Source organism: Phodopus roborovskii, unplaced genomic scaffold (assembly GCF_943737965.1).
Source record: "Phodopus roborovskii unplaced genomic scaffold, PHOROB, whole genome shotgun sequence".
Lineage (NCBI taxonomy): Eukaryota > Metazoa > Chordata > Mammalia > Rodentia > Cricetidae > Phodopus > Phodopus roborovskii.
In genome coordinates this window covers 19,156,113-19,179,770 of record NW_026125397.1, presented here as the reverse complement: position 1 = coordinate 19,179,770, position 23,658 = coordinate 19,156,113, and the positions used below count along the sequence as shown (strand labels likewise).

The 23,658-nt window shown below is 43.2% G+C and overlaps 1 protein-coding gene across 2 annotated transcripts in view; it reads left to right on the top strand.

The window, feature by feature from the left end:
* Dse (dermatan sulfate epimerase) overlaps positions 1-23,658 on the top strand; it is a 45,529-nt gene that overhangs the window by 13,970 nt on the left and 7,901 nt on the right. Inside the window, exons 2-4 of one of the 2 annotated variants that reach the window (XM_051175533.1) lie at positions 9,584-10,052; positions 20,543-20,796; positions 22,781-23,020. In XM_051175533.1, the coding sequence (XP_051031490.1) occupies positions 9,637-10,052; positions 20,543-20,796; positions 22,781-23,020 (910 nt within the window). In that variant the 5' untranslated portion in view covers positions 9,584-9,636. Of the gene's footprint in view, positions 1-9,583; positions 10,053-20,542; positions 20,797-22,780; positions 23,021-23,658 lie in introns of those variants that run through there. The other variant, XM_051175534.1, reaches the window with a different exon arrangement.

Below are 23,658 nucleotides of genomic sequence, written 5' to 3'. Positions count from 1 at the left end.
CACCGTGCCTATTTTGGGAGTAAAGTTCTCTGGGTTTTGTGAATGCTCATTTCCTCATGGGGTCATGGTGCACTTCCTCCAGTTGGGCTGACTTTGACTTTCTCCTCGAGAAGATAACGGTGGCTGCTAGCCTTCACAACACTTTCTGGACCCTGCAGGTCCTTTTAGTGCTGCAGATATATCAGCCAATTAAAGCGTCACAGAAACCCTGTTGGCAAGATGCTGTTATTTTAAACAGGAGCACAGCTAAGGGTATGGTGATGTTAGGATCCAAACCCAGACATCTGCTCGAACATGGACCCTCAGCCACTCTGGCTTAGGACTTGCTTGTGATAAAACACCATAGAACAAACGTTTTATAGATATTAGTCCATTTAATTTCACACCAAAAAGTTGGTGAGTCAAGATAGCATTTTTTTGCACATTTTAAATGGAGTGCACCTAGATAGTTTGTCTGGAACAAGCCATGTTGACCCCCGACGAGGGCTCTCTTAGCCTCTTCCCTGCCTTCATAAACCTGTGGGAGGGAGGAAGTTTTTCCTGTCATTTTCTTGAGCATTCCCTGGCTTAATTAAACTGGTATTTGAAACTGAAAGATTAAGTTCAGCCCTTGGCTTCACTCTTGCTGTCTTTTCTGATCGTTGCTTTCAGTCCAGAAAGACCGTGCATGGATGCAGCCATTGCTGAGACTGGCCCTCTGAACTCTCCTCCAAGATCTTTGGTTGTCATTTACCGAACTTCGAGAAAACAGAGCTTTCTTCTGTGGCTAGGAACGATAGGATAAGCAAGTTGCTTTGGAGTAAGGGAGAATGAGTGTTCATCCTGACTGCCAGGCAGTATTGCACGTACTGTGGCTTCTCAACCCCCGGAGATGCCTGTAGTTGTTTGGGATAGTGTGTATTAATTAGACTTAGGTACCTGACAAAGACTGCTTAACGGAGGAAGGGCTCAAGGTCTGAAGGTGAAGTCTGTCAGTGGTGGTGATGGTGTGTGTGTGGGGGGGGGGGATGACACGACACATGGTGGCCAGAGAACAGCTCTGGCTGCAGTGGCGGGAGTGTGAGCGAGCTCATCACATTGTGTGCACATTCGGGAAGCAGAGAGAGAGAGAGAGAGAGAGAGAGAGAGAGAGAGAGAGAGAGGGAGGGAGGGAGAGAGAGAGAGAGAGAGAGAGAGAGAGAGACTGGGGGTGTTCAGCTCTCTCTTTTCTTTGTCCTTTTTATCCAGTCTAGGACCCATGGAAGGTGCTGAGTTCACTCAAACTGGGTTCTTACCTCCTCACTTAAACCTTTTTGAAATACCTTATAGATACTTCCAGGAGGTTTTTCTATGTTTACTCAAAATCTAGGCAAGTGAGATTAGCTATCACAATAGGTGTAGTTTTCTTGTTCACTTGTGTGCTCAATGCCTAGTGTGTAGTTCTGAGTTTGGTAGCTGCTTGGGTACACAGCAGAACGAACTGACTAAAATTGCATCCTTATTCCCATCATCGAAAGGGAGTTGATCTCTCAGTTCGGGCTAACAGTTCATTGAAACGCATAATATCCATCAATTGTGGCATTTGAAAAATTCAGGATATGAGCATATTCTTAATTATACATAATTTAATTTACTCTGTATGTAGTATCATAAGTAAAATTGTAAAATACCTTTAGGTCTTCTGGTGCAAGACCATCACTAAGGAAGTCAGTGAATGCCAGCAGAACATGTTAGACTGCTAAATAAACTACAATTTACTTCTAGTGTCCCTTGGGAAGTACAATCCCTATAATTTCACTTTCACCCATTTTGTAAGTAAAATTCAATGCCCCAGTAAATTTCAGTTCTCCTACCTCAGCCTAGACGTTTTTGCCACCACAGAAATGATAAAGATTTTATTTGCTTTTCACATTTTAAGTGGTAGCCACTCTTTCAAAGACTGTCTTTAATTTTATTTTGTGGTGATATTTTGTTTATGATCTAACACGTAAAGCTTGCCTGGAAGTCAGAGTAAAAAGCTAGCCACACTAGTTAGCCGTTGAGGGCAGGCAGTGGGAAACAGAGGCAGAAGTTTCTTTGTAAGTTCAAGGCCACCCTGGGCTACACGACATGGAACCAGCCAAAAAGAGAAACAGAGCTCACACAAAGGCGATCCCAGCACTTGGAGTCACATGCCTTAATCCCAGCACTGGGGAAGTAGAGACACAGCGAGGGATATGGCTGGGCGGAGAGTGGAATATAAGGCGGAGACAGGAACGTTGCAGTCTAGGCAGTCAGTCGGAGGATGCAGTCGGAGGATGCAGTCTGAGGACAGGATGGTCCCATTGGTCTGAGCATTGGTAGAAGTAAGAACTCTCTAGTGGCTGGCCGCTCTGCTTCGCTGATCTTCTAGCTGTCCACCCCTAATATCTGACTCCATTTATTATTATTGTTATTAATACCGATTGGAATTTGTGCAGCATTATTTAATTAGCAATACTGGTTAATTAATGGGTGTGAATGTGCAGGTGGGAGGGCACAAATATGAATGTGCTCATCTCTGCGTGCAACAGGTAAGAGCTACATTTTCCTTTGGGGGGTCTTTCTCTCTCTCTGTTTTATTTAGTCATTTGTTGACTTGTTTATTGTTGACATGGACTCTCTCACAGAACCTGGAGTGCCCCATTTTAGTTACAGCATCCAGCCAGTGAGCCCTGGAATCCCCCAACCCCCACCATTTACATTGTGTTAGTGCTGGGGTCACAGGCGCATGCCACAGCGGGTACCAGGGCTTCACGCTTACTTTACGTGTGCAGAGCAAACACTTTTACCAACTGAACCATCTTCCCAGCTCCCAGATCTGGATCTTAAGGGTCCTCAGCTTTATAGTCATGTGTATCAGACTGCTACAACTAAATCTTACATACAGGTTGCTAACTACTGCATCATCTACTCCATTGGTCTCTGGTAAATGAATGGGTGATCGAGATTTATGGTAGGAAATTATCTTTAGATGATTTAGGAGAATTACTGGTCTCACATAGGAGAGTTGATAGAGGAAAGTGGACTTCAAGCTATATTATGAAAGCCCGTGGTACCTGCCCGAGAACCTACGGGGTGGCAGGGATACCAATGTTTTCTGCTGGCAAACACTCAAAACCCAAACTGAAGCATCTCTGCTGTATGCTCATCACCTCCAGTGTGGTTTTGCTGTGTGCACTCAGGGTTTTAACTACTCCTCTAAGAACATGTGCACAATCTAGAGGCTTCCATTTGCTGTTATTTCATATTGTAGAGTTTTGTGTGAAAATGGCTTTGAGGGGCAGGATATTTCACTTTGCCCTTAAGTCAGGAGACACTAAGTCTGCTCAGTGAAAGGAGCTTCCAGCTTGACTAAGACGAGCTCATGGTTTTCCTTCCTCTGTTTGACTCCGGGGGCTTCACACACTGGGGAGTATAATTGCAGGGATGATTTAATAGTACCCAAACCATGTTTTCTTAGGATTTGACATAGTTAGGTAGAAGGGTAGATTTATTTCTCTACAGAAATTTATGAGACAGTTAAGGTTTTATTTGATGTTGAGGATTTGTTTTTCGGAAATTATTTTAATTATCCATTTACTAAAGCTGCAATTAAAAAAAAGTAATAAGAACTTTAAAAGTAAGTACATTAAGTATGTACTTAATTAAAATAAGTGTAAAGAAGCACATAAGAGATGACAGCAAGATGTCCCCCAGGCATGTGGAAGGAGGTTTCTCTGAGGGCCACACCCAAAATGGAAGGCTGAAGAATATGCATCTCTGCTTGGCGTGTGTTAGCTAGGGCTCTCTGTCTGATCCATCATGGTTAGCCTAGAAGCTCACTGGAGATGTATCAGGGGAGGGAACTTGGAGTAGATGGAAATGTGATCGAGGCAGGGGCTCGGCAGTGGCAATGAACTCATTCCTCAGTGCTCACAGTTTCCAGGGAAGAGGATATTAACAGTGAAGACCTTCTGCTGATGGTCTGGCTAATGTTTGCCTCCTATAGAAATGGCAGACTAGCGTGGGTTGCAGTGACGTGTTCCAATCATGATCTAGTTCCTGGGCCCACCCATTTGTTGGGGGCAAACCAGAGCAGCTGCCGTGGGCAGAGTGGTTCATATGTATGGGTAGCAGGGGCTATGAGGGAATGGACATGACGTGGGGCTCATTTCAGTTTTAAAAATTGTTCTTGATGACCCGGAAGGCATCTGTGACAGATGCTGGCAGTGTAGCCTCCTTCCAAGTGCAGTAAAGACAGACATCTTGACTGGTCAAGGAGGTCCAGACCCTAGTTCCTTCCTGTTGTTTTTGTCCTGTCCATTTTCTGTGAAGCCAGAGCATTTCTTAATCTTCTAGATAAAGTCTAGAAGGTCAGCACATTCATTTACTTAGATACATATGTGGGCGTTGATAAGACGTTTAGGTGATGTCTCATTTCCCAGAATTACCAGCTGAGATGCATGTAATATCCACTGAGGATTGTCACTGGCTGTGACAGTGGCAACAAATGTTGCATTCATTTACCCCTCCATAGTATAAATGTGTTACTGGAAAGTAGCTTCCCAGCTGTGCTGTATTTCTCAGCTACTTTTGCATCACTGAGCCTTTCTCGAATACAGTAAAATACATTTGCCATACCCACACCAAGATTCACTTGCCTTGGAAAATAAGCAAACTCCGGTTGTGGTCTATGAACCTGTTGTTCTCTTTCTGGAGGAAAAAGTGCTTTCCTTCCCAGTGAGTGATGGGCTGAAGATAGATGCAGGAGCCTTGAGCTGCCTTAGCTAAGTGGCTGACGAGCCTGAGGATCTTACCCCGACCAGTTGACAACTCTGGTTCTTGATTTTTGCCTGTGAAATATGAAGATGTAGTTTCTGCCCTATATTTCGTTGATAAGTTGATGTAATCTTAAATGAGTGAATGAAACCTTTTAACTTTCACTAAAAATGAGTACTTCCTGCTCTCTGCTTCCGGGTCGGGTTCTAGGCTAAGTACATCACTTGCATTTAGTCGCCCCATGAAGTAGGTACCATCCTCTTTAGAGGACGGAGTGGAGGCTGTGGGACTGAGAGTCAGGGGCACAGAACCAGCAGATGGCACAGTAGCATTTGCACTGGTACCTGGGCCAGTCCACACGGCATAGTTGGTCACTTAGGAGCACTGTGTCGTGCTCCAGGGATCTGGTACCTAAGAGGCGTTTAATCCGTCTTCATCTGGGCCTTGTTTTGCTTTCTTAGGGGCCATTTTTCTGTTCCATCTGCAGTACTCTGCGTTTTCCAAAGCACGAGGAGTTGAAAGGGCTTTTGCGATCGGTGCCGCGCTTAGCGCTATTTTGTACAAAGTCCGGGTTGGAGCACTGCCTCCTTCTCAGCTCTTCAAGACATTCCATCCGTGCTTTATGTAAAGTTAGCAAAAGTGAAACTTCTATTTAAAATACTTTAAAAAAATCTGTTTGGTTAAAGAAAAAAAAATCCTTGCTTTAGGATGCAAATTGTGCTTCTGGGATGCACCCAGTTTGGAAGCAAACAATGCTTCTTTGCTACATTGTCACTGTGGTATGTTAAAGACCCGATTCTGGGAAGGCATTTCTATCCCAGAAGCACAGTTACAGCATTAGCACTCATAACAGCTGTGGTGGATTATTGGAACCAGAATTAAGCAGAATAATTTGGGGCGGTGTGGCATTGTGAAGATCTACTTAAGATAATTATAACTGGCTTGGCTTGAGTATGAGACTGAACTGGGCTGCAGCTGGTGGCTGGCATCCCAGTGCTATCTGAAGTATCTTGTAGCAACTGTGGTTCTTAAACTTCTACACTATATCTACTGATTGAACAAAAACATAGGGACCTTTTAGAGATGTGTGTCCTGTGTGGGAACTAAAGAATGAGAAGGAAAGCTGAATTCTGCAAGCCAGTGGTGTGCTACATAGAGAGAGGACAGAAAATGAGGAGGAATGAGGTTCGTAGGATCCTTCAGAAACACCCTGGGGGTTGAATTCTGGATAAGCCATGTATTCACAGTGTGTCTAGTCATTTTGCCAAATTAAAATACCATGTTCTTGAGCTGCCAGAGAGTCCAATGAACTGGAAGCCCCGTGTCTCTGAAACAGTGAGCTAGGGGTGGGGTCTCTTGAGGGATGGTCTTTAGATGTCTGCAAGTCCAGACTTGCTTCCTCAGGACTCTGTGCATTGGAGGATGGGGTGGGAGGTAAACACATTAGCCTTTCACAGGGCATTGTCTAGCTGAGCATTCTCTGTGTCTCCAATCTGTTCATTAAGGTACCAAAATGACAGATGCCACAAATCAGCATCTTCTCTGTGTTCATCTACTTCTGGTTTTTGTTGTTTGTTTTGCTGTTTTGCTTTTTTTTTTTTTTAACTTAGAGGCTTGAATATATATCCCAGATATGTTATGTAGTTACAGTTAAAATAATACATGAACTTTTTCTACAACATACCTGCTTTGGGCACACTTTAAATTATCTTGAAAAAAATTCACCTTTCTTTTAGTTTTAAAGTACCTACAGGGTGGCTAGGGTGGACCCGCAGATGGAAAAACCCAAGACTAGAAATGGGATTTTGTCTGATAGGATTTGCTAGACATTTATAATTGATGAACAGGAACCAGGCATCTCTGTAGGTTAAAGCAAGTTTGAGGCAGACTTCCCATTCATTTTATTTTAAAGCATCACATTTAAATTACTGAAGTTTCTAGATCTTCGGGGTGTTTTTTCCTACTACTTTCCTGGCAGAGACTTTTTTTTCTGGAAAGTTTTAAACTTGCCTCTGTTTCATATAAGGAAGAACAGTATTTCTTTTTGCTCATTTTAGTGGCGGGACTTTACCAACTCCCAAGCTGGAATGTAGTTTGAGGTGGCATCTGTAAAAGTTCAGGTGCCAGACTCAGTGCTGAGCTCCTCATGTGCAAGGATATTCCTGGCTCCTGGGAGACTTGATGTGCAGATAGTGGAACCTGGCTAGCATGTTCATTTGTGTCTGCCCAGGAGTAACTGTGGGTAGGTGAAGGAACGCCCTGCTAGCCAGGAGTCTGGTGGGAACCCAGCACATTGAGTGAGACATTAGGAAGGCAACATATAATTTGTGGCCAGTAAATGCCAGGCCCTTGTTGCTTAGCCCGTCTCTGCTGATGTGTTTTCTGCAGAATGTCTGTGGGTTCTGCACTGGCCTGAGTGATTTTTCCAGCAGGTTTTAGTGTAGCAAATCCCAGCCTTTCAGCTGGGATTCTTCTCATGAATGTGAAGCAGTGACTGAGGAACTTTCCAAAATTGTTGGCAGAAGGAGATGGTATCCAAAGTCTTGATTGGGTCCTATGTTTCTGGAAAGTTCTTTATTGTTTAGGCAAGTCCTGAGTAACTGGAGGCATTGTGGCTGGGATCATAGGGTGAGTTTGGTCAAGTAGGGCACGTCCACCCACAGCCTTTCAGGACTCTAGACTAGCCTCTGCTGTGAACTGACCGGGTAGGGAAGAAGAAAAAGCAAGAAAACCTACCAGGCTTTGTCATTTTGGGGCATGTTTGTACAGAAGCTGGAGATAGGAAAATCCTGGTCTCCACATAATTTTCTTAACCTCTTCCCAGTAGCCCGAGTCACCCCTTTCCTCTGTACCACCACCCCCGAAAAACCCAGCCCTTGACAGACCCGTAACCCGTACATGTGGGGCCAATTAAAAAAGGACCTGTCCTCACCAGAGTGCCTGATTTCCCCACCGTGGTAATTGCACTGATGACAGCATCCGCTTTTAGATTTTGAAGGTTCCTGCACACATGCTTTTAAAAGAAATGCTCGAAATGTTCTCTTGAGAGAAGCAAAAGGCAATCCCCTGGGGGGGACTGAATGTTCCTTCACGCCAGCCACTTCTGCCTTGCCAGCGACCACACCCTCCCCTGTGAAACCACAGAAGACGATTTCTTTTGGCTGGGTCTCTGACCTTGAAGGATCTATCTAGCCAGCCACCTTGAAGCGTTTGGGTGCTAGACATAACACTGGCAGAGTCCAGGAGCTATATCTCTTTTGTATATCTGATTTAGTGTGACTGTGTTCACATTTTTCATTCATCAGAAACTCTGTTCTTGAACTTAGAATGTGCCAACAAACCACTTCCATAACATTTTGTCATGTATGTATTTACGGTCTGAGCACACTGAAGAACAAAAACTACCAGGAGAGTAGCAGCCACAAGAGATGCCATGCTCTGCTCCATGGGAGATGGACCAAGTTGAGAATGTGGATTGAATTTGGCACCAATTTTTTATTTTTCTCTCATCTGTCTGGGATGAGGCCATTTTTTCCTCGGAAAAAATCACTTGGGTTCGCCATCAGCTTTTTCCTCTAATAATTGAAAACCACTGTCCGTTATTTACATAAAACTTTTCTTCTGGCTTGCTTTCTATAACCTTTCCCCTCATAAGAATTTTAGGAATTCTCTGACTTTTCTCTACAGGATTTTATGCCTGCTTTATCCCAGATGTGGGACATAGACAATGCTGTATGTGTGTATGTGTGTCTTCCTTTGTGTGTGTGTGTGTGTTTCTGTTTGAAGGTTGTTCTTTGAGCTAGTGCACAAATATGCTGCTGGGGGTAAAAATGAGCTATAAATAAAAACAACTGGATGAGATCATATGTGAGCCTGTTTTAAATGTCTAACTTAGTGAATGACACTAAAATCCTATATGCAAAATGAAAAAGCATACAGAGCTTGCAAGCAATAAGGGTGAAGTACATCTACCAGTGATCCAGTCTTTCCATACTGGGATTTCCTTTTCTGAATGAAGGCATGCCAACGTCCCAGCCCCGAGCCTGGGCTTCTTGGAGAGTTGACGTCAGCCTAGGGAGTTGTTGGCAGATTCCTCTGTCTTCTCCAGCCCACCTTCTGCTCCCAGAAAGAGACAGTTAACCTCACTCACACTGTTTCTTCTGCGTAGACCCCCACAGATAATGCTGATCTCAGTGCCTGGTTCAGAGAATAAAATGGAAGGAAGAGGGTCATCATTGTGGTGAAGAAGGATGGATTAAGAAATGCAGGATTTTCTCCATTTCTCAGAACACCTTCTCAGATTTCCAGAAGACAGTCAGCTTACCACAGGCTTTTGGTTATTGTGGTTTATGTATTAATGTCTAAAATATCATAAAAATCTCAACTTTTCTGTATGATGATTTCTGAGAAAAACATGGTTTTTCCCTTCTCCATAAGTCCAAAGTTGTGTTTTTGTGATGAATCCTATTTACTAGATCTTGTTTAGGTCTATAAAATCATACCTTGCTGGGTTCCAGCAGGTATTGCCCTAATTCAACTTTTTGCTGCATGTTAAGAAATTCACAAGAGGCTGGGCAGTATTGGCATAGGCCTTTAGTCCCACCACTCGGTAGGCAGAGGCAGGCGAATCTCTGAGAGTTTGAGGCTGGCCTGGTCTGTAGAATGAGTTCCAGGACAGACTCCAAAGCTACAGAGAGACCCTGTCTTGAAAAAAAACAAAAGCAAAAGAAATTCGCAAACGTGCTTTTTCGGGGTTTAGTCCTTATAGGAAGTTGGCTTCCATCAGGCATCGAGTGACACACATTCTCGTCTGTGTCCCCTGTAGGATCGTTCGAAGATGGTTTGGCTGCCTTGGAGATCTGGAGATCTGATGCCACAATGAAGACTCACACACGGGGTGCTCCTAGTGTGTTTTTCATATATTTGCTTAGCTTTGTGTCAGCCTACATTACGGACGAGAACCCAGAAGTCATGATTCCCTTCACTAACGCCAACTATGACAGCCACCCGATGCTGTACTTCTCGAGGACAGAGGTGGCAGAGCTCCAGCTAAGGGCGGCCAGCTCCCATGAGCACATCGCCGCTCGGCTCACAGAGGCTGTGCACGCCATGCTGTCTAACCCCTTGGAGTACCTCCCTCCCTGGGACCACAAGGACTACAGTGCCCGCTGGAATGAGATCTATGGAAACAACCTGGGTGCCTTGGCAATGTTCTGCGTGCTGTATCCTGAGAACATCGAAGCCCGAGACATGGCCAAAGACTACATGGAAAGGATGGCAGCGCAGCCTAGTTGGTAGATTTTTGTTCTTTCCTTCTTACTGCAATAACCTTGTCGCTTAAAGGAATGATCTGAGTGCTAGAGATCTGGCTCAGTTGGTAGAATGATTGCCTAGCATGCATGTGCACAAAGCCCTGGGGTTGGGTCCTACCACCAAATAAGCCAGGGGTGGTGTTACATGCTCTTAATCCAACACAAGAGATGGAGATAGATGGGGAGGAAGTTCAAGGTCATCTTCAGCAACATAACGAGTGTGAGGCTAGCCTTTTGATACTTGAGCTCCTGTTTGGATTTAAAAGAGAGAGGGGAGGAGGGGAGGTGGGGAGGAAGGAAGGAAGGAAGGAATGAAGGAAGGAAGGAAGGAAGGGAAGAGAGAGTATCTAACAGTTTCAAAAGACCTATCATGTTTCCCCTTAGAATGAGCGTGTTGAGAGGCAGCTTAAGCAAAGGGGGGAAATTACAGAATTGTTATTAGGTGAGAATTCTTTCTGCATTATTTAATACACATTTACAATTGTGGATGGACTCACATTTTGACGAATGCATCAGTAAGTGATTTTTGGCCTTGTGTGATTATCATGGAATGGATGTATACAAACCTATGTGTCATTTACGTAGGATGTGGCCCATTGCTCCTAGGGCCAGGATGAACAAACTGTAAAATGAAATCAAGCACATGACATGTGTTAAACAGGGCATCTAGGAGTCTGCTGCCTGCATAACACAGAATGCGTGTGTATCCATGGTCAATTTTGTGTAAATGGGAGAAACCATCTAAAATAGCAATGAAGTATATTGCATAAGCCCACACATCAACAACATAGGCACTTATCAGATGTTATGCCCTGCAGACAGTTTTGTATGCTAACCTTTATATGCTCGTCAATGCAGGAGGCTTCAACACAGTGTGTGAGCAAAGAGCACATGGTGTTGATGTTAGGTTGACTACTGTGTTCCTGGGCACTAGGACTTTTCAATTTGGTTGGAACCCTGCATATGCTCCTTCTCAGACCAGAACACCATTACGTGATTCGTGACTGTTTCCTATTATTTGGTGTTAGGGTTTGATTGACAAAACACCCTTTTGCCAAACTGATTGAAATGTTCTTGCCTAGAAGGCATTTCAGCCAATTAGCATTTATGTGCACGTTGTGATAATAAGGAGATAAAAGTCATTGTGATGAGATTGACTGGCAATCTATCAACAAGATACTACTTAATAGGCAGCAGAGGACCTAGCCCTGTGGGAAAACCATTGCTGGAGTTCATGTGTGTGAAGAATTCTGATTATCTCATAGTTTACTTTTCAGGAGTTTAAGATTAGAGAACAAGCTTCCTGTCTCCTTTTGGTTAGCTTTGTTTATAATTCACGTTTCTATCTGTGTCTGCTTTTTGAAAGATAAGGTTCGAACTGACTGAATTTGAGATTCTGTAAGTATTTTTTCCTAAACTCTAGCTTAATACACATCCACAGATTGGTTGCTAAAAGTGCTTACAAATTGTATGAAACATGGTCCTAAAACTATGTAAGTTGCCACTTGTCATAGGGCTGGAGAGGACTGGTTTTAAATGCTTAGGGGCATCTGTAGCTGTTGCATGGGTGAATGTGTCTTACATGTCACACATCTTAGTGTGTCAAAGGTGAAAAATAGCAATTTGTAACCCCATGATAACTCTCCGACATCTCTCTCTCTCTCTCTCTCTCTCTCTTTCTCTCTCTTTTCTTCCCTTTTTAAATTTAAATTTGAAACAAGGTTGTTTTCCATGTCAATCCCAGTCCCCTCACCCTCCCATCCTCCCCTATCACCTCCACCAAACCCCAGCCCATTCCCTTTCTGCCCAGGGTGAGGCCTTCCATGGGGGGGGGTCTTCAAAGTCTTGTCTGATATCTCTGAAGGGGCAAAATTATGGAAGAACTGGCATTAAAACATTATCAGGGCTGAATGTGTAAAATTATAGTTACATGCATGTAGTTACTCTGAAGCTCATGATAGCTTGGGCTGAGAAGGGTCTTTTTGGATGTGGCATGTCCCCACCATAAAGCTGAGCTGTGTGTTGTGTTTTCTGACCTAGATCCACATTCATCAAATTACACTCTAGCTCTGACACCAAGGAAGAAAATGAAATGTGTGAAAACATGTCTGATAGCTGAGCAGCAAAATGACATTATCAAATGTTCAGCAACTAGGTAGAAAAAGCAATCCCTTTTTTCTCTGTGTTTGCTCGTTTATAGGTGTTTTGTTCTTCACAGGTATGTAGTTTTTGGTAGATGGCGGTGCCCGTGAAGTGGCCCAGAGAAACAGTCACCTGCAAAAAGCCTGTTTTGTTACACAAAAGACTGAGAGACTGAAAAAATGCCTTTGTGTTAGAATTTTTCATATAGCAATATTAGTAAAATTGTTCAAGACCAGTACAGTTTCATTAGTATGCACATCTGGGTGTGTGTATTTAATGAGTGAACACTGTCACTAAGATTAATACCTTCTCTGATAAAAGGAGGAAAGGAAATAATTTCAACAACAAACTTTAACATTCACATAGTCTCTACAATTGGTAGAGGTGGGAAGAGGTTTCCTAACTAATTGTGCTGTTACCTGGTGGCCGAAAGCCAGTCTGTCATTTAGTAGGGCTGCTTTAGAAATTGATGTCTGGCTTTTAGTTTTAGACAACAACATTTTCTGTTGTGATTTTGGCACAAGTGATGTTAACGACTTATAAATAGCCACATTCAAACCTAGATTCCAAAACATTCATTTAGGTGTGTAGTTGAACATAATCATTTTATGCAACTAAAACATTACTAAATAGTTTTATTTTCCAGTTACCTTTGATTAAATTGCTCAGTTTTATTCTAATATTTGAGCATCCACTCTGCCAATGATGTGGATGAAGGAATGGTCCAACAGTTTTATAATCTGTACCTGGGATCAGGAGTTGTACAGGAGGTTTCTCTGCTCAGAACTGAGCATGAGGATAGTTCAGGAAATGTGTCACTCATGACTACTTACTTAACAGCAGGGCAAAGGGGCCAAATGACTCTGGAGTCATTTTGCCTGCATCCTGAACTCTGTAACCCCACAGATACCTTTCTCAGTTTGAGTCTTAGCATCCCAGTGTGTAACATCACAGCAGTGGCCTGTCTGCCTCACAGGACCATTAGTTCTTGTCATGTCATAGGGCTTCAATAAAGAATAATGGCCGTTGGTGTTAATGATTGTCTCTGCTACTTTTACCTAGGCCAGAGGCCCTGACTGGTTAAATGAGTTATTTATAGGTTTTTTTAGGAAGGATTATTTTGTTGTTGTTGTTGTTCAGAGATTTTTATCACCTTTATTCAAATTGTTCTCAGAGCCAGACCATCACATAACACTCGTAGAATTTACCCTTGACGGTACTCCTTTAGAACGTGCAGCATTTGTCCTCCAGGACCCTTTCTGTGTGCAAGAATCTAGTGGCAAGGCCATGATGCATCTTTTGTTAAAGCTGTAGTATGCTTCTTATTGCCTGATGAAATGCCTGGCAAGCAGCAGCTTGAAGGAAGGGTTGACTTTGACTCATAGTTTGAGGGTGCAGTTCATCATGATGAGGAATACAGGAAAACAATGCCTGGTCACTGTGCACCCAAAAGTGACAGGTGCCGACCCAACGGTCAGCCAGCTTGCTCCCTCGTGTGCAGTCTGGGACCTACATCCAGAATGGGGCCACTACATTTAAGGGTAGGTCTTCCCATGTCAGCTGACCTCATCAAGGGGATCCCTCATAACAGGTCCAGAGGCTCATCTCCTTGATCCCGTTAAATTGACAAAATGAACCGTCACATTTATTGAATGTTAGTAAATAAAGAGATATAAAGGTTCATATCCATAGAGTAACTCAGAATTTCAGCCATGGTGGCACACACCTCTTACCACTCGGGAGGCAGAGTCAGGTAGATCTCTGAGTTCGAGGCCAGCTGAGTCTAACAGAGCAAGTTCCAGGGCTACACAGAGAAACCCTGCTTCAAAAAACAAAGCAACAGCAACAAAAAAGAATTTTAGCCACCGTGAAAGAAAAGTTAAATTGAAAATGTTGTGTAACTGTGCTGTTTTTGTTTTTTTACCAAATATACTATGTAGTAGAAAGGGAATCTGAGAGATTGTCGATGGTAGGGTGGTTGAGAAATGTTTATAATCCTCTGGGTCTGTTAACAATCAGGCACCATGGCAAGATGCACTTGCTTGTGTGCTCTTTCTGCCTGTGGGGAGGCTACCACATCCTTTCTATGAAGTCTTTCCTGACTTCTTGTTTTTGTTAATGCCAAGGTGGTGTGTAGCTTACTTCCTAAACTTAATTGATTCAGATGCCTTATGTCAAGCCTTTGAAATGGCTCAGAGGTAGATGCACCTCCACTAAGCCTGAGGACCTGAGCTCCGAAACCACGTGGTGGAAGGAGAGAACTGACTCTTACAAATTGTCCTTTGACCTCCACATGCATGCCACAGCATGAGCATACATGCGCACACTCAAATGAAATATAGCTTTAAAAAATCACAGAAGTACTGTACATAAACAAAATATTGTTTTCATCAAGATTTTAAAATTCAATCCAGGAAAATACTAGTTTAAAAAGTGTTTCATAGAGAGTTGAAATGGATTTCCATGAAGATCAGTTCAAAGATACTCTGGGGTCGGCACATATTATTCTAGTTTTCTTAAAAATTTCCTAATGTGAATGCATTTTATGTGCTTACTTGTGCGTGCCTGTGTTGTACCTTCACCTCTACAACCCTTCACCTGAATTAAAGAAAAGGAATACAGCATTCCAGTTGAAAGAAGCTGAGGAAGAGGCAAGTGATGAGTCAGGAAAGAGTCACTAAAAGGCATCACACCATTACCTTAAGTCCTCATAAGGGGACCCTGAGATTGATGTCTTTCCTTTATTTAGCAACAGGATGATAGGTGTCCTTACTTTTGAAGTTTACAGTGTCCATGAGAAAAACAAAACAAACAAACAAACAAACAAACAAAAAAAAACCAGTTCAGTTGCTCTGTAAGGGAACAGTTGCTGTTGACCCAAAGATCACAAAGAACCTTCTAGATTTTCATAAAAACTCAATACTCTTGTATACGTCCTTCGGTTGTGTGTGATGAACTGTTTTCTTGCTTTTCACACAGCACTGGGCCAAGAACAGGAACTATGTTGTTTGGTGCATATGTAGGTTCCCATAACGGAAGCTACCTTGAGCAAATTTCACTAAACCCTGCAGGGAGGAAGGAGTAGGCATGGAGTCAATGCGTGACTTAGCCAGCCACGTTTCCCCCTGGGCTAGTTGAATTCTTTACTAAACTTTTGTTTATGTTAGAAAATGAAATGACAGCGTGCTTGCCTGTCAGGCGGCATCCCTTCAATCATGTCTCATCAAGTCTTTGGGAGATGGATGGCTCTGAGCTTGATCTACTCAGTTATATGTACTTGGTGATCCAGAACTCAATGCAAACCAGACAAAAGGCTCAGTCAGTTATAGGAGCCCACCATTGTCTAGTCATCTCAGGGAGGGTAAGTTTACCACATGCCACTTAATCATACATGCAGATGAATGCATTGAAATGAGATATAAGATTGTAACAGAGGGTGCTTACCCAAGCTGAAATCAATAGCTGGGAAGCATCCTGTGTGCATTTCCCTGTAGGTTTTGGGGACTTTCCTCTTAAATTGTGAAGCGAGAGGAAACAGGCCTGACACATTCCTGGGAGTGGGGGAGATTGTGTTGTGTGTCCCGGGGCTGTGCCATTTGTAATTAGCCACGTGCCCTCTGGCCGATTTCATAGCTGCTCTCAACATGTTTGGTTTTTTTTTTTTTTTGTTTTTGTTTTTTTGTTTTTCCATCTGTAAAGTGTGGATGATTCTTTGCATCCACGCTGGTTCTAAAGAGGGAGCTAGGCAATGCACAGGAAGGCCTTAAGATCATGTACTCTTAAGACTGTGCACACAGTTTTACTAAAAGTTTATTGTTTTGAGGTACAGAGAGAGATGTGAAGATGTGAGGCTGGTCCTGGGGACCCAGCACTCCATTTTAACTACTCTGGCGCCCTGAAATTGTTTTTGAGAAGTCTTTGTTGTGAAACCCTCTCCCTTGCCTTATAGTATTTTTCTTCCTTATCATGAGGCAGAAAATAAATCACAGAGGAAAGAAATGACTTCACCCTTGTGCTGGAGCCAGTTGGCTACAGGGGATCGGGGGAATTAGTGAGGGGAAGAACAGAAGTTGAACTTTTGGACAGAGAAGCAATTGTACTTTTTGTTTTTGTTTTTGTTTTTGTTTTCCTACAACAGGTTATTAAATCCTTGCTTACGGATGCCAAACTTCTGACATCTCAGGGTGTATTTGTAAAATAATATAAAGCCGCGGAATAAAGAGACGGGGAAATAAGAAGGAACTCGCTGTTGGCGCACTGAAATGAACCAGTCGGTTTCGTTGCTCTGTGTACTGAGATGAACCATGGGGCCTGCCTGTCTCAGCCCTGGCCTGCGAGGCTCCAAATGCAATTCCTTGAAGCTGCTTCTCAGGCCTTTTGCTTTTCGAAACTGCAGACTAAGGCTGACAGTCAAAAGGGGGAGGAAGTGGCTGGGCCCCAACACATGGAGCCATAGCCCTGTGAGTGAACAGATGAGGTTTTTCCTTTCATGACCTTCCAGTGAGAACGGCAGGGAGGTTTGCCTAACAGACACCTGGAATCCATTAAAGTGGGCTGGTGGAAACAAATGCGGGCTGTCAGAAACCCGGCCTCCGGTCTGGCTTTTCCTCATTCACGGTTTTCTCTTTTCTTTCCCTCTCCCCTCACTCTTTCTTCCCTGTTTCTTAATTCTGTGACCATTTTCTCATTTTGTGTAGGCTTAGATCTTTGGAAATAGGGGAAAATAACAGATGGCTCTGAGTGTGTCCGTGCTCCCCCCCCCCCCCGCCATTGGTTAGTTTCTTTAAAATTTACAGGATCTCAAGCAGTAGGACCCTGACCATTGGGAAGTCCCTTCTTGACTGCCAGTCACCAAGCAGGTTGCTGCCAACCAGACCAGCATGAATTTGTGGGCGCGAGGGGACCCAGTCATGTTGGCAGGTGAAGGAGAGCTGAGCATCCTTGGAGTATAGCTGAACCTGTGTGAAGTCATCCTCTCCGTAGGATGCTCAGTTCCCCCAAGTTCTTGCTACTCAGCTACCTTGAACCCTAAACTGTTCTCATGTATTTCAAATGCAGGTGGGGATGAAGCTGTCTCATTAATGCCTCTTTCTGCACAAGTTTAAGATATTTGGTGACGGCTGCAGTCACACTCACTTGGAAAGAAATGCGAAGTTGATTTTCTTTGTAGGATCTGTTTCTTGTTGAATGTTAAGTTCTTTCCTACCTTCTACTCTCCGCGTCCTTTGTTGCCGGTTCAAATACAATGTGTGCTTTGTGCATTACCACAGGGAGTTGTGCCGGAAGAAGCTATCTTCCTTTTGTAGTGGAGTCTCACAGGTCATATGTGTGCATACGATTCTGCACCATCTTTACATATAAACATTTAAAGTATACCTTTAAATGTTTTCTAACAAAAACTTGGCAAGCCTGATGTTTGCATTTTATGTGCTCCTTATTTCCTGTCTTGGGGTGGAAATGTTAATTGGTGGGTATTGAGTATATCTGTAATGACACTTCACAGAGATCTTTAAAGCATGATTACAGATGTCATTGCAAAGTAAACACCAGGTTTGCCTACTGGGTGAAATAAGGACTCTGTTTTGACATTCTGGTCTTGCTGTCAGTGCAGTCTTAGTAATGCTAAATGGATAGTTGTAAGAACTTCTGAGGCTGGTGATGGCACAGGTGTGCTCATTGGCTCTCTTGATAATGGTACAGGCGTGCTCATTGGCTCTGTTGCTAATAATACAGGTGTGTCCGCTGACTCTTGATAATGGGTCTCTTGGAAAGCCAGCTAGTTCATTTTCTCTTAGGTATCTTCAAAATGATCTTTAACTTTTCAGGCTCTTTCTTCCCACATGCTGTCTTCGAATAGCATGACGACCTGAATATGCCCGTGAGTTAGAAAACGTGTTTGTTTGTGTGTGATGGCCTGGTGTGGGTGAACTGGGAAAAGAGAAGCTTGTTAGTGGCTGTAACATTAGTCAAGGAGGGGAAGGATGAAACAGAGCGATTCTTTTAGCATCTGGGCGATCCTTCAGAAGTCAGGCATCAGCCCTCTTCCCCACTGATTTGTGTACTAGCCCCCAGAACCTGTGCATCCAACAAGTCGGCCACGCGACTCTGAGGTCCACAGAAACTTACATGGTAAAGAAAGAGACGCCTGTGAAGGATGGGCATGGGTACCTGGTGACAGACTGTACCTAGGTGAGATAGGGAATAGAGGCAGGCCAGTCAGCTGGTGGGAGAGAGACGGTATTTCACTTTCTTACATAACACTTTTGGGACATCGTCTGTGTCTCCTGTCCATGTGGTCTGTCTCACTTGCATCTCCCATCATGTAGGCTGATGACTGTTTGCGGCTGCCTCTGCTCATGGATACAAGGGCTCATGACTGTTGTAGATTAGATCTGAACTAACCAAGGCTCTGGGCTCAGGCTCTAGCAACGACATGGCCTATGAGTGCTTTACAGGGAGGACTATCCAGACATCCATATTCAAGTAATAGGCTTGAACTTTCCTCAGAAGATAGGTGAATGTGTATACATACACCTATGGGTCATGACCCCTTTCCCCGGGGGTAGAGCGGGATGTACATCAGATATCTGGTATATCAGATATTTACAATTTTCACGCTCTCTCCTGCACAAGAAAAAAAAGTAGCATAATTACAGTTATAAAGTAAAACAAACATAATTTTCTGGTTGTGGGGGGGTCACCAACCACAACATGAGGGACTGTGTTAAAGGGTCACAGGATTAGGAAAGTTGAGGACCACTCCTGTAAGGTGAAAGAAAATTAACAAATGTTTGCTTATTTTCTTAATGACTCCCCCACTTAATTAGATTTTTCAGTAAATTGATTAGCAGCTTCTCAGATCACACTGAATAAGAGGTTTTTTTTCTTGCTTCATCCATGGGCTGAGAGCAAATTTCTTTTAACTGCCAAGACCATAAAAGTACAGTTTTATCAGTCTTCCCTGTGCTAAGACTGGATAAGGCTGTTAGGGGAAGGATTTAGATAAACGTCTAGACACTCAGCTATTACAGACCAGCTTTGAAAATGATGCTGGGAGGAACCGGCAGGTGGCGTAAACTCTTTATCTACTGACATGCTGTGTGGAGTTGAAAACTGCTTGAAAAGAGCAAACTGAACATCCAGGACATAGAAAATGTGAAAGAAATTAGATCTGCAACATTTTTACAAAGGTTGGGAATTATATCCCACATTCTGTTTGTGACAATAAAATTGGTTTACACAGGTGTGTAAGGGCTTGACTGCTGATAGCAAACTACTGACAGTAGCACTGATGTCACAGAGCTGGGCACAAATAACGTGGCCTGCCGGTGTCTCCAGTCACTTGTTCCCAACTCCCTGACAGCAGCATCGTCTTACTTTTGTTTCGAGAAGCAGGGATCTGTTTGCAGGCATCGCAGCGCCACAGAAGGGCATCGTTTTTTTAATGTGAGCAAATGAATAAGAAACTCATCTTTTCAGGCTGTGGTACCAGGACAGCCAATGGGAATGTTGAGAGACCCTGCCAAATGCCCGGTTTCATGAAGACCACATAATTGTCGTAAGCAGTGTGGCCTGGTTTCGTATCCTTCGTTTTCCCTTCCTTTCCAAAACTATTTATTGAGAGTCATCTGTGTGCCACACACACACAGTCCTGTGCTTGGAGAACCATTGTGAATGGAACAGAAAAGACCCCTTTTAAGCCCCAAATTCTAGTATGGGACACACACACACACACACACACACACACGTGCACACACGTGTGTGTAACTTCATTTCGGAGGAGCGCTGAAATTCTGACAGGGTGAACAGGTAAGGCCTCATCGCCAAGGTCACTTCTCATCTCCAAGTCAGCCTCATCAGGGTTTTAGCCACTCTTCCCTTCTCTGACCTTGTAGTTCTGCCCAGACTGTGATGTTTACGTCACCACACTTCGTGCTCACCAGCCACTGAGGGAAATGGTATCAGTACACAAGGCACTCTTAAAACCGCTCCTAGGAAGGAGGGTTGAGCACCGAGCTGCCATGTCATTGCATGTTCTGTCCTTTATATGCCTAAGTGTCTCCCACCTCTCAAGAATGGAAAATCTAAACAACCACACCAAAAAAAAAAAAAAAAAAAATCTTAAAAGTCTTGGCGTGACCAGAATCCTGGGGAGGAGGGAGATGTGTTTTAACTCTGTCATCTGCACATGAGCCCAGCCTTGTGCTGGAGTCTGAGGTCCCTTCTGCGTCCTTAGACCTCTTGGCTCATCTTTTCCGTTGTATTCTTTATGAAGAATATGACAGGGGTGGTGAGACCCTCACTCAGGGCCCGATTATCTCTCTTTACAGGTTGGTAAAAGATGCTCCTTGGGATGAGGTTCCACTTGCTCACTCCCTGGTGGGGTTTGCCACTGCGTATGACTTCCTATACAACTACCTGAGCAAGACACAACAGGAGACTTTTCTCGAAGTGATTGCCAACGCCTCCAGCTACATGTATGAAACTTCATACAGGAGAGGGTGGGGCTTCCAGTACCTGCACAACCATCAGCCCACCAACTGCATGGCCTTGCTGACTGGGAGCCTCGTTCTGATGAACCAAGGTGTGTGTGTGTGAGATCCTAACACAGCCAGGGCGTTGCCTGAGCCAGTGTCAGTCCGAGCGAGCCACCACTGTGGAAGCACAAGCATTTTTCTGACTATCATGTGTATGTTTATACTTGGATCCAATTAAACCCACAGATGAAGGAGTATCCATGGCATCTCTGGGGTAACTGAGGACACATAACTTCTTAAACTTTAGCTAGTGATATTAGCCAGCAGGTTTTCTAATGCTGGTCCATAACTGTCCCAGACCACACCCCTTTGACACAGGATTAGCGATGAACATTCATTCTTCTAGGGAATTCTGACAGTAGAATGTTTTCAACCTAGAATAAATGGAAGTTTTTAAGGACTAGCAGGTTTTAAATTTGAAATGTATATGCACAAGCATGAACAGATAAAACTGCCCCCCACACATCCCCAACACACCCATAAAGGACCTGTTGGAACACCCAGTCTAGATAATTCGGGTCAGAGTTGGAAGCAGTTTTCGTGGTCTGTGTAGTTACTTTTCGTTAGTACATCATTTGTTTGCCACCTTGTTCTTGTGACTCTCGTGACGACCCCAGTGGAAATCTGTGACTAAGACTTTAAGGAAAGCATCTCTAACACCACAGTGAATTAGTGGAATATTAAAAATATGATTGGAGCTTGGAACAGTTTAAGGCCTATTTATATTGCCTAATTGGGATCATTTTATATGGCTAGGAATATAGCTTAGTGGTAGAGTCTTCCTAGTATAGGCAAGCCTGTAGGGTCAGTTCTGAAAAGAAAAGAAGGAGAGAAAGGAGGAAAAAGAACGAGAGAAAAAGAATTGATTAATTAACATCACTTAAGGTATCCAACAAGAACTTGCCATACCCAGCTTTCTCTGTTTTGTCAACCATCACTGTACTTTAGTCTCGGAAAAAGCTTCCCCCTGACAACTAGAATCTTGTACTGAATGACTTGTTTTCCAGTCTGCAGGGTATCGATCTGAAGAGACAGCTATTGTAAGAACAATAGGGAAAGCCACATAGTGTGATGTCTGTAAAAGGGTGGCCAGGCTTTAGTTGATTGTCACATTGTTGCTATCTGCCTGGAAATGAGGACAAGCACAGAGGGAAGGGAAAGGGACTGAGGTTTTAAACCCTGATGGTGAGAAAGGATCGGAGGAGGGAGCTGGGTGATAGATAGCAAGAGCCAGACTACAGTTGTCACTTCTATAACAAAGTGGGAGCAGGATGGTCCTCAGGGCCTGAGCCCATGGCTTACTTAGCCTGGGACCTGAGTCAGGGTCAGGAATGCTGGGACCTGGGTCACTGCTGACCCTACCAGGTAGCCCATTGCCTAGAAGCCTGTGGTGGTGTGCTAATGTAGACATGACACACTTGCTCGTGGAATAACTCACCTTTATCCTGGCATTGTGAGTTTTTTAAAATGAGCCACAAAAACAAGGAAAGCTTCAAGCCTCAGGTTCAGACCAGAGTTCTGGTCATTCTGAGCCATGTACCAAAGTCTCAAATAAGCCAACTCCGGTGGAATCTAAAAGCTCAGGAGGATAATAGTCATATTCTGTGATGGACAAGTTGAGAGAAATATCTTTAGCATTTATAGCATTTTTTTTTCCAGGTTATTATGAACATTGGAAGTTTTGCAAAGTGATGAACTTCCAAAAGATTATTTTGAAGAGGTTTTTAGGAAAGCTTATACTAAAGTTAAATGCAAGTTGTTGTGCAGATGTTTATGTTACTTTAGTTTAATAAAAATTGAAAAATTACTTGCTCCTTACTTAAGAGTTTATGCTTATTTAATCAGTAAGTGACCTGTATTAAAAAACATCTTAGCCTATATCATGGACTCACTACAAACTAGAACAAGATGTAGTTTATCATGTTGACAAATTGAGATTTGTAATAGTAGAAACTGCTTGGATGAGTTTTGTTTGGCCATGTTTTTATCCGTGTTCTGTTCCATCCCCTAGTTATTATTTCCATCCTTCAGGGTACCTTCAGGAGGCCTACTTGTGGACCAAGCAAGTTCTGACCATCATGGAGAAGTCTCTGGTCTTGCTGCGAGAGGTGACGGATGGGTCCCTCTACGAAGGCGTGGCATATGGCAGCTACACCACTAGATCGCTGTTCCAGTACATGTTTCTCGTTCAGAGGCATTTTGACATCAACCACTTTGGCCATCCTTGGCTTAAGCAACACTTTGCCTTTATGTATAGGACCATCTTGCCAGGTATGGAGAACAGGGAAACATTACACCATTTTTTAATGTGACTATGAGCTAAAATAGGCAAAGAAAGGAGCTCGGGGTGGGGCAGGGAGGGTGGGCTTGTCTACTGAGATGAAAGTTTCTTTTCCCATCCAAGAAAAAATTTAATGACTACATGCAAGTCAGACATTTGGGAACTAGCATGAAGATTGACAGTTTCAGTATTATAAAGGTTGGAACATAATGGGTCAAATATAATTTGATCCACAGTGCTTTCATTATATATTTAAACTTAATAGCCATAAACTCATTTTCATGAACCTAAATGAGATACAAACATTAAAGATTGTACTTCAAGTCTTTTTCTGACATCCATGCTTAAGCCTATTATAGATTGGGCTCTTAAGTTTTTTCATTCCAACTCTACAGAATTGAAATGAATAGTAGATTACATACACATTTTGTATTTGAAGCTTAGTATTTTCTTTGAGTGTTTTGTTAAGCCAAAGTATAGTGCAGTAGTAGAATGCTTGCTAAACACAGAAGACCCTGGTTATAATTGATTCCTAATCCTCTAAAGAAAAAAAAAAAAAAAGGTTAAACTATAGTAAAATACCATGATGTACATATCTGATTAGATATTCTATTGAAGTAAATGGCAT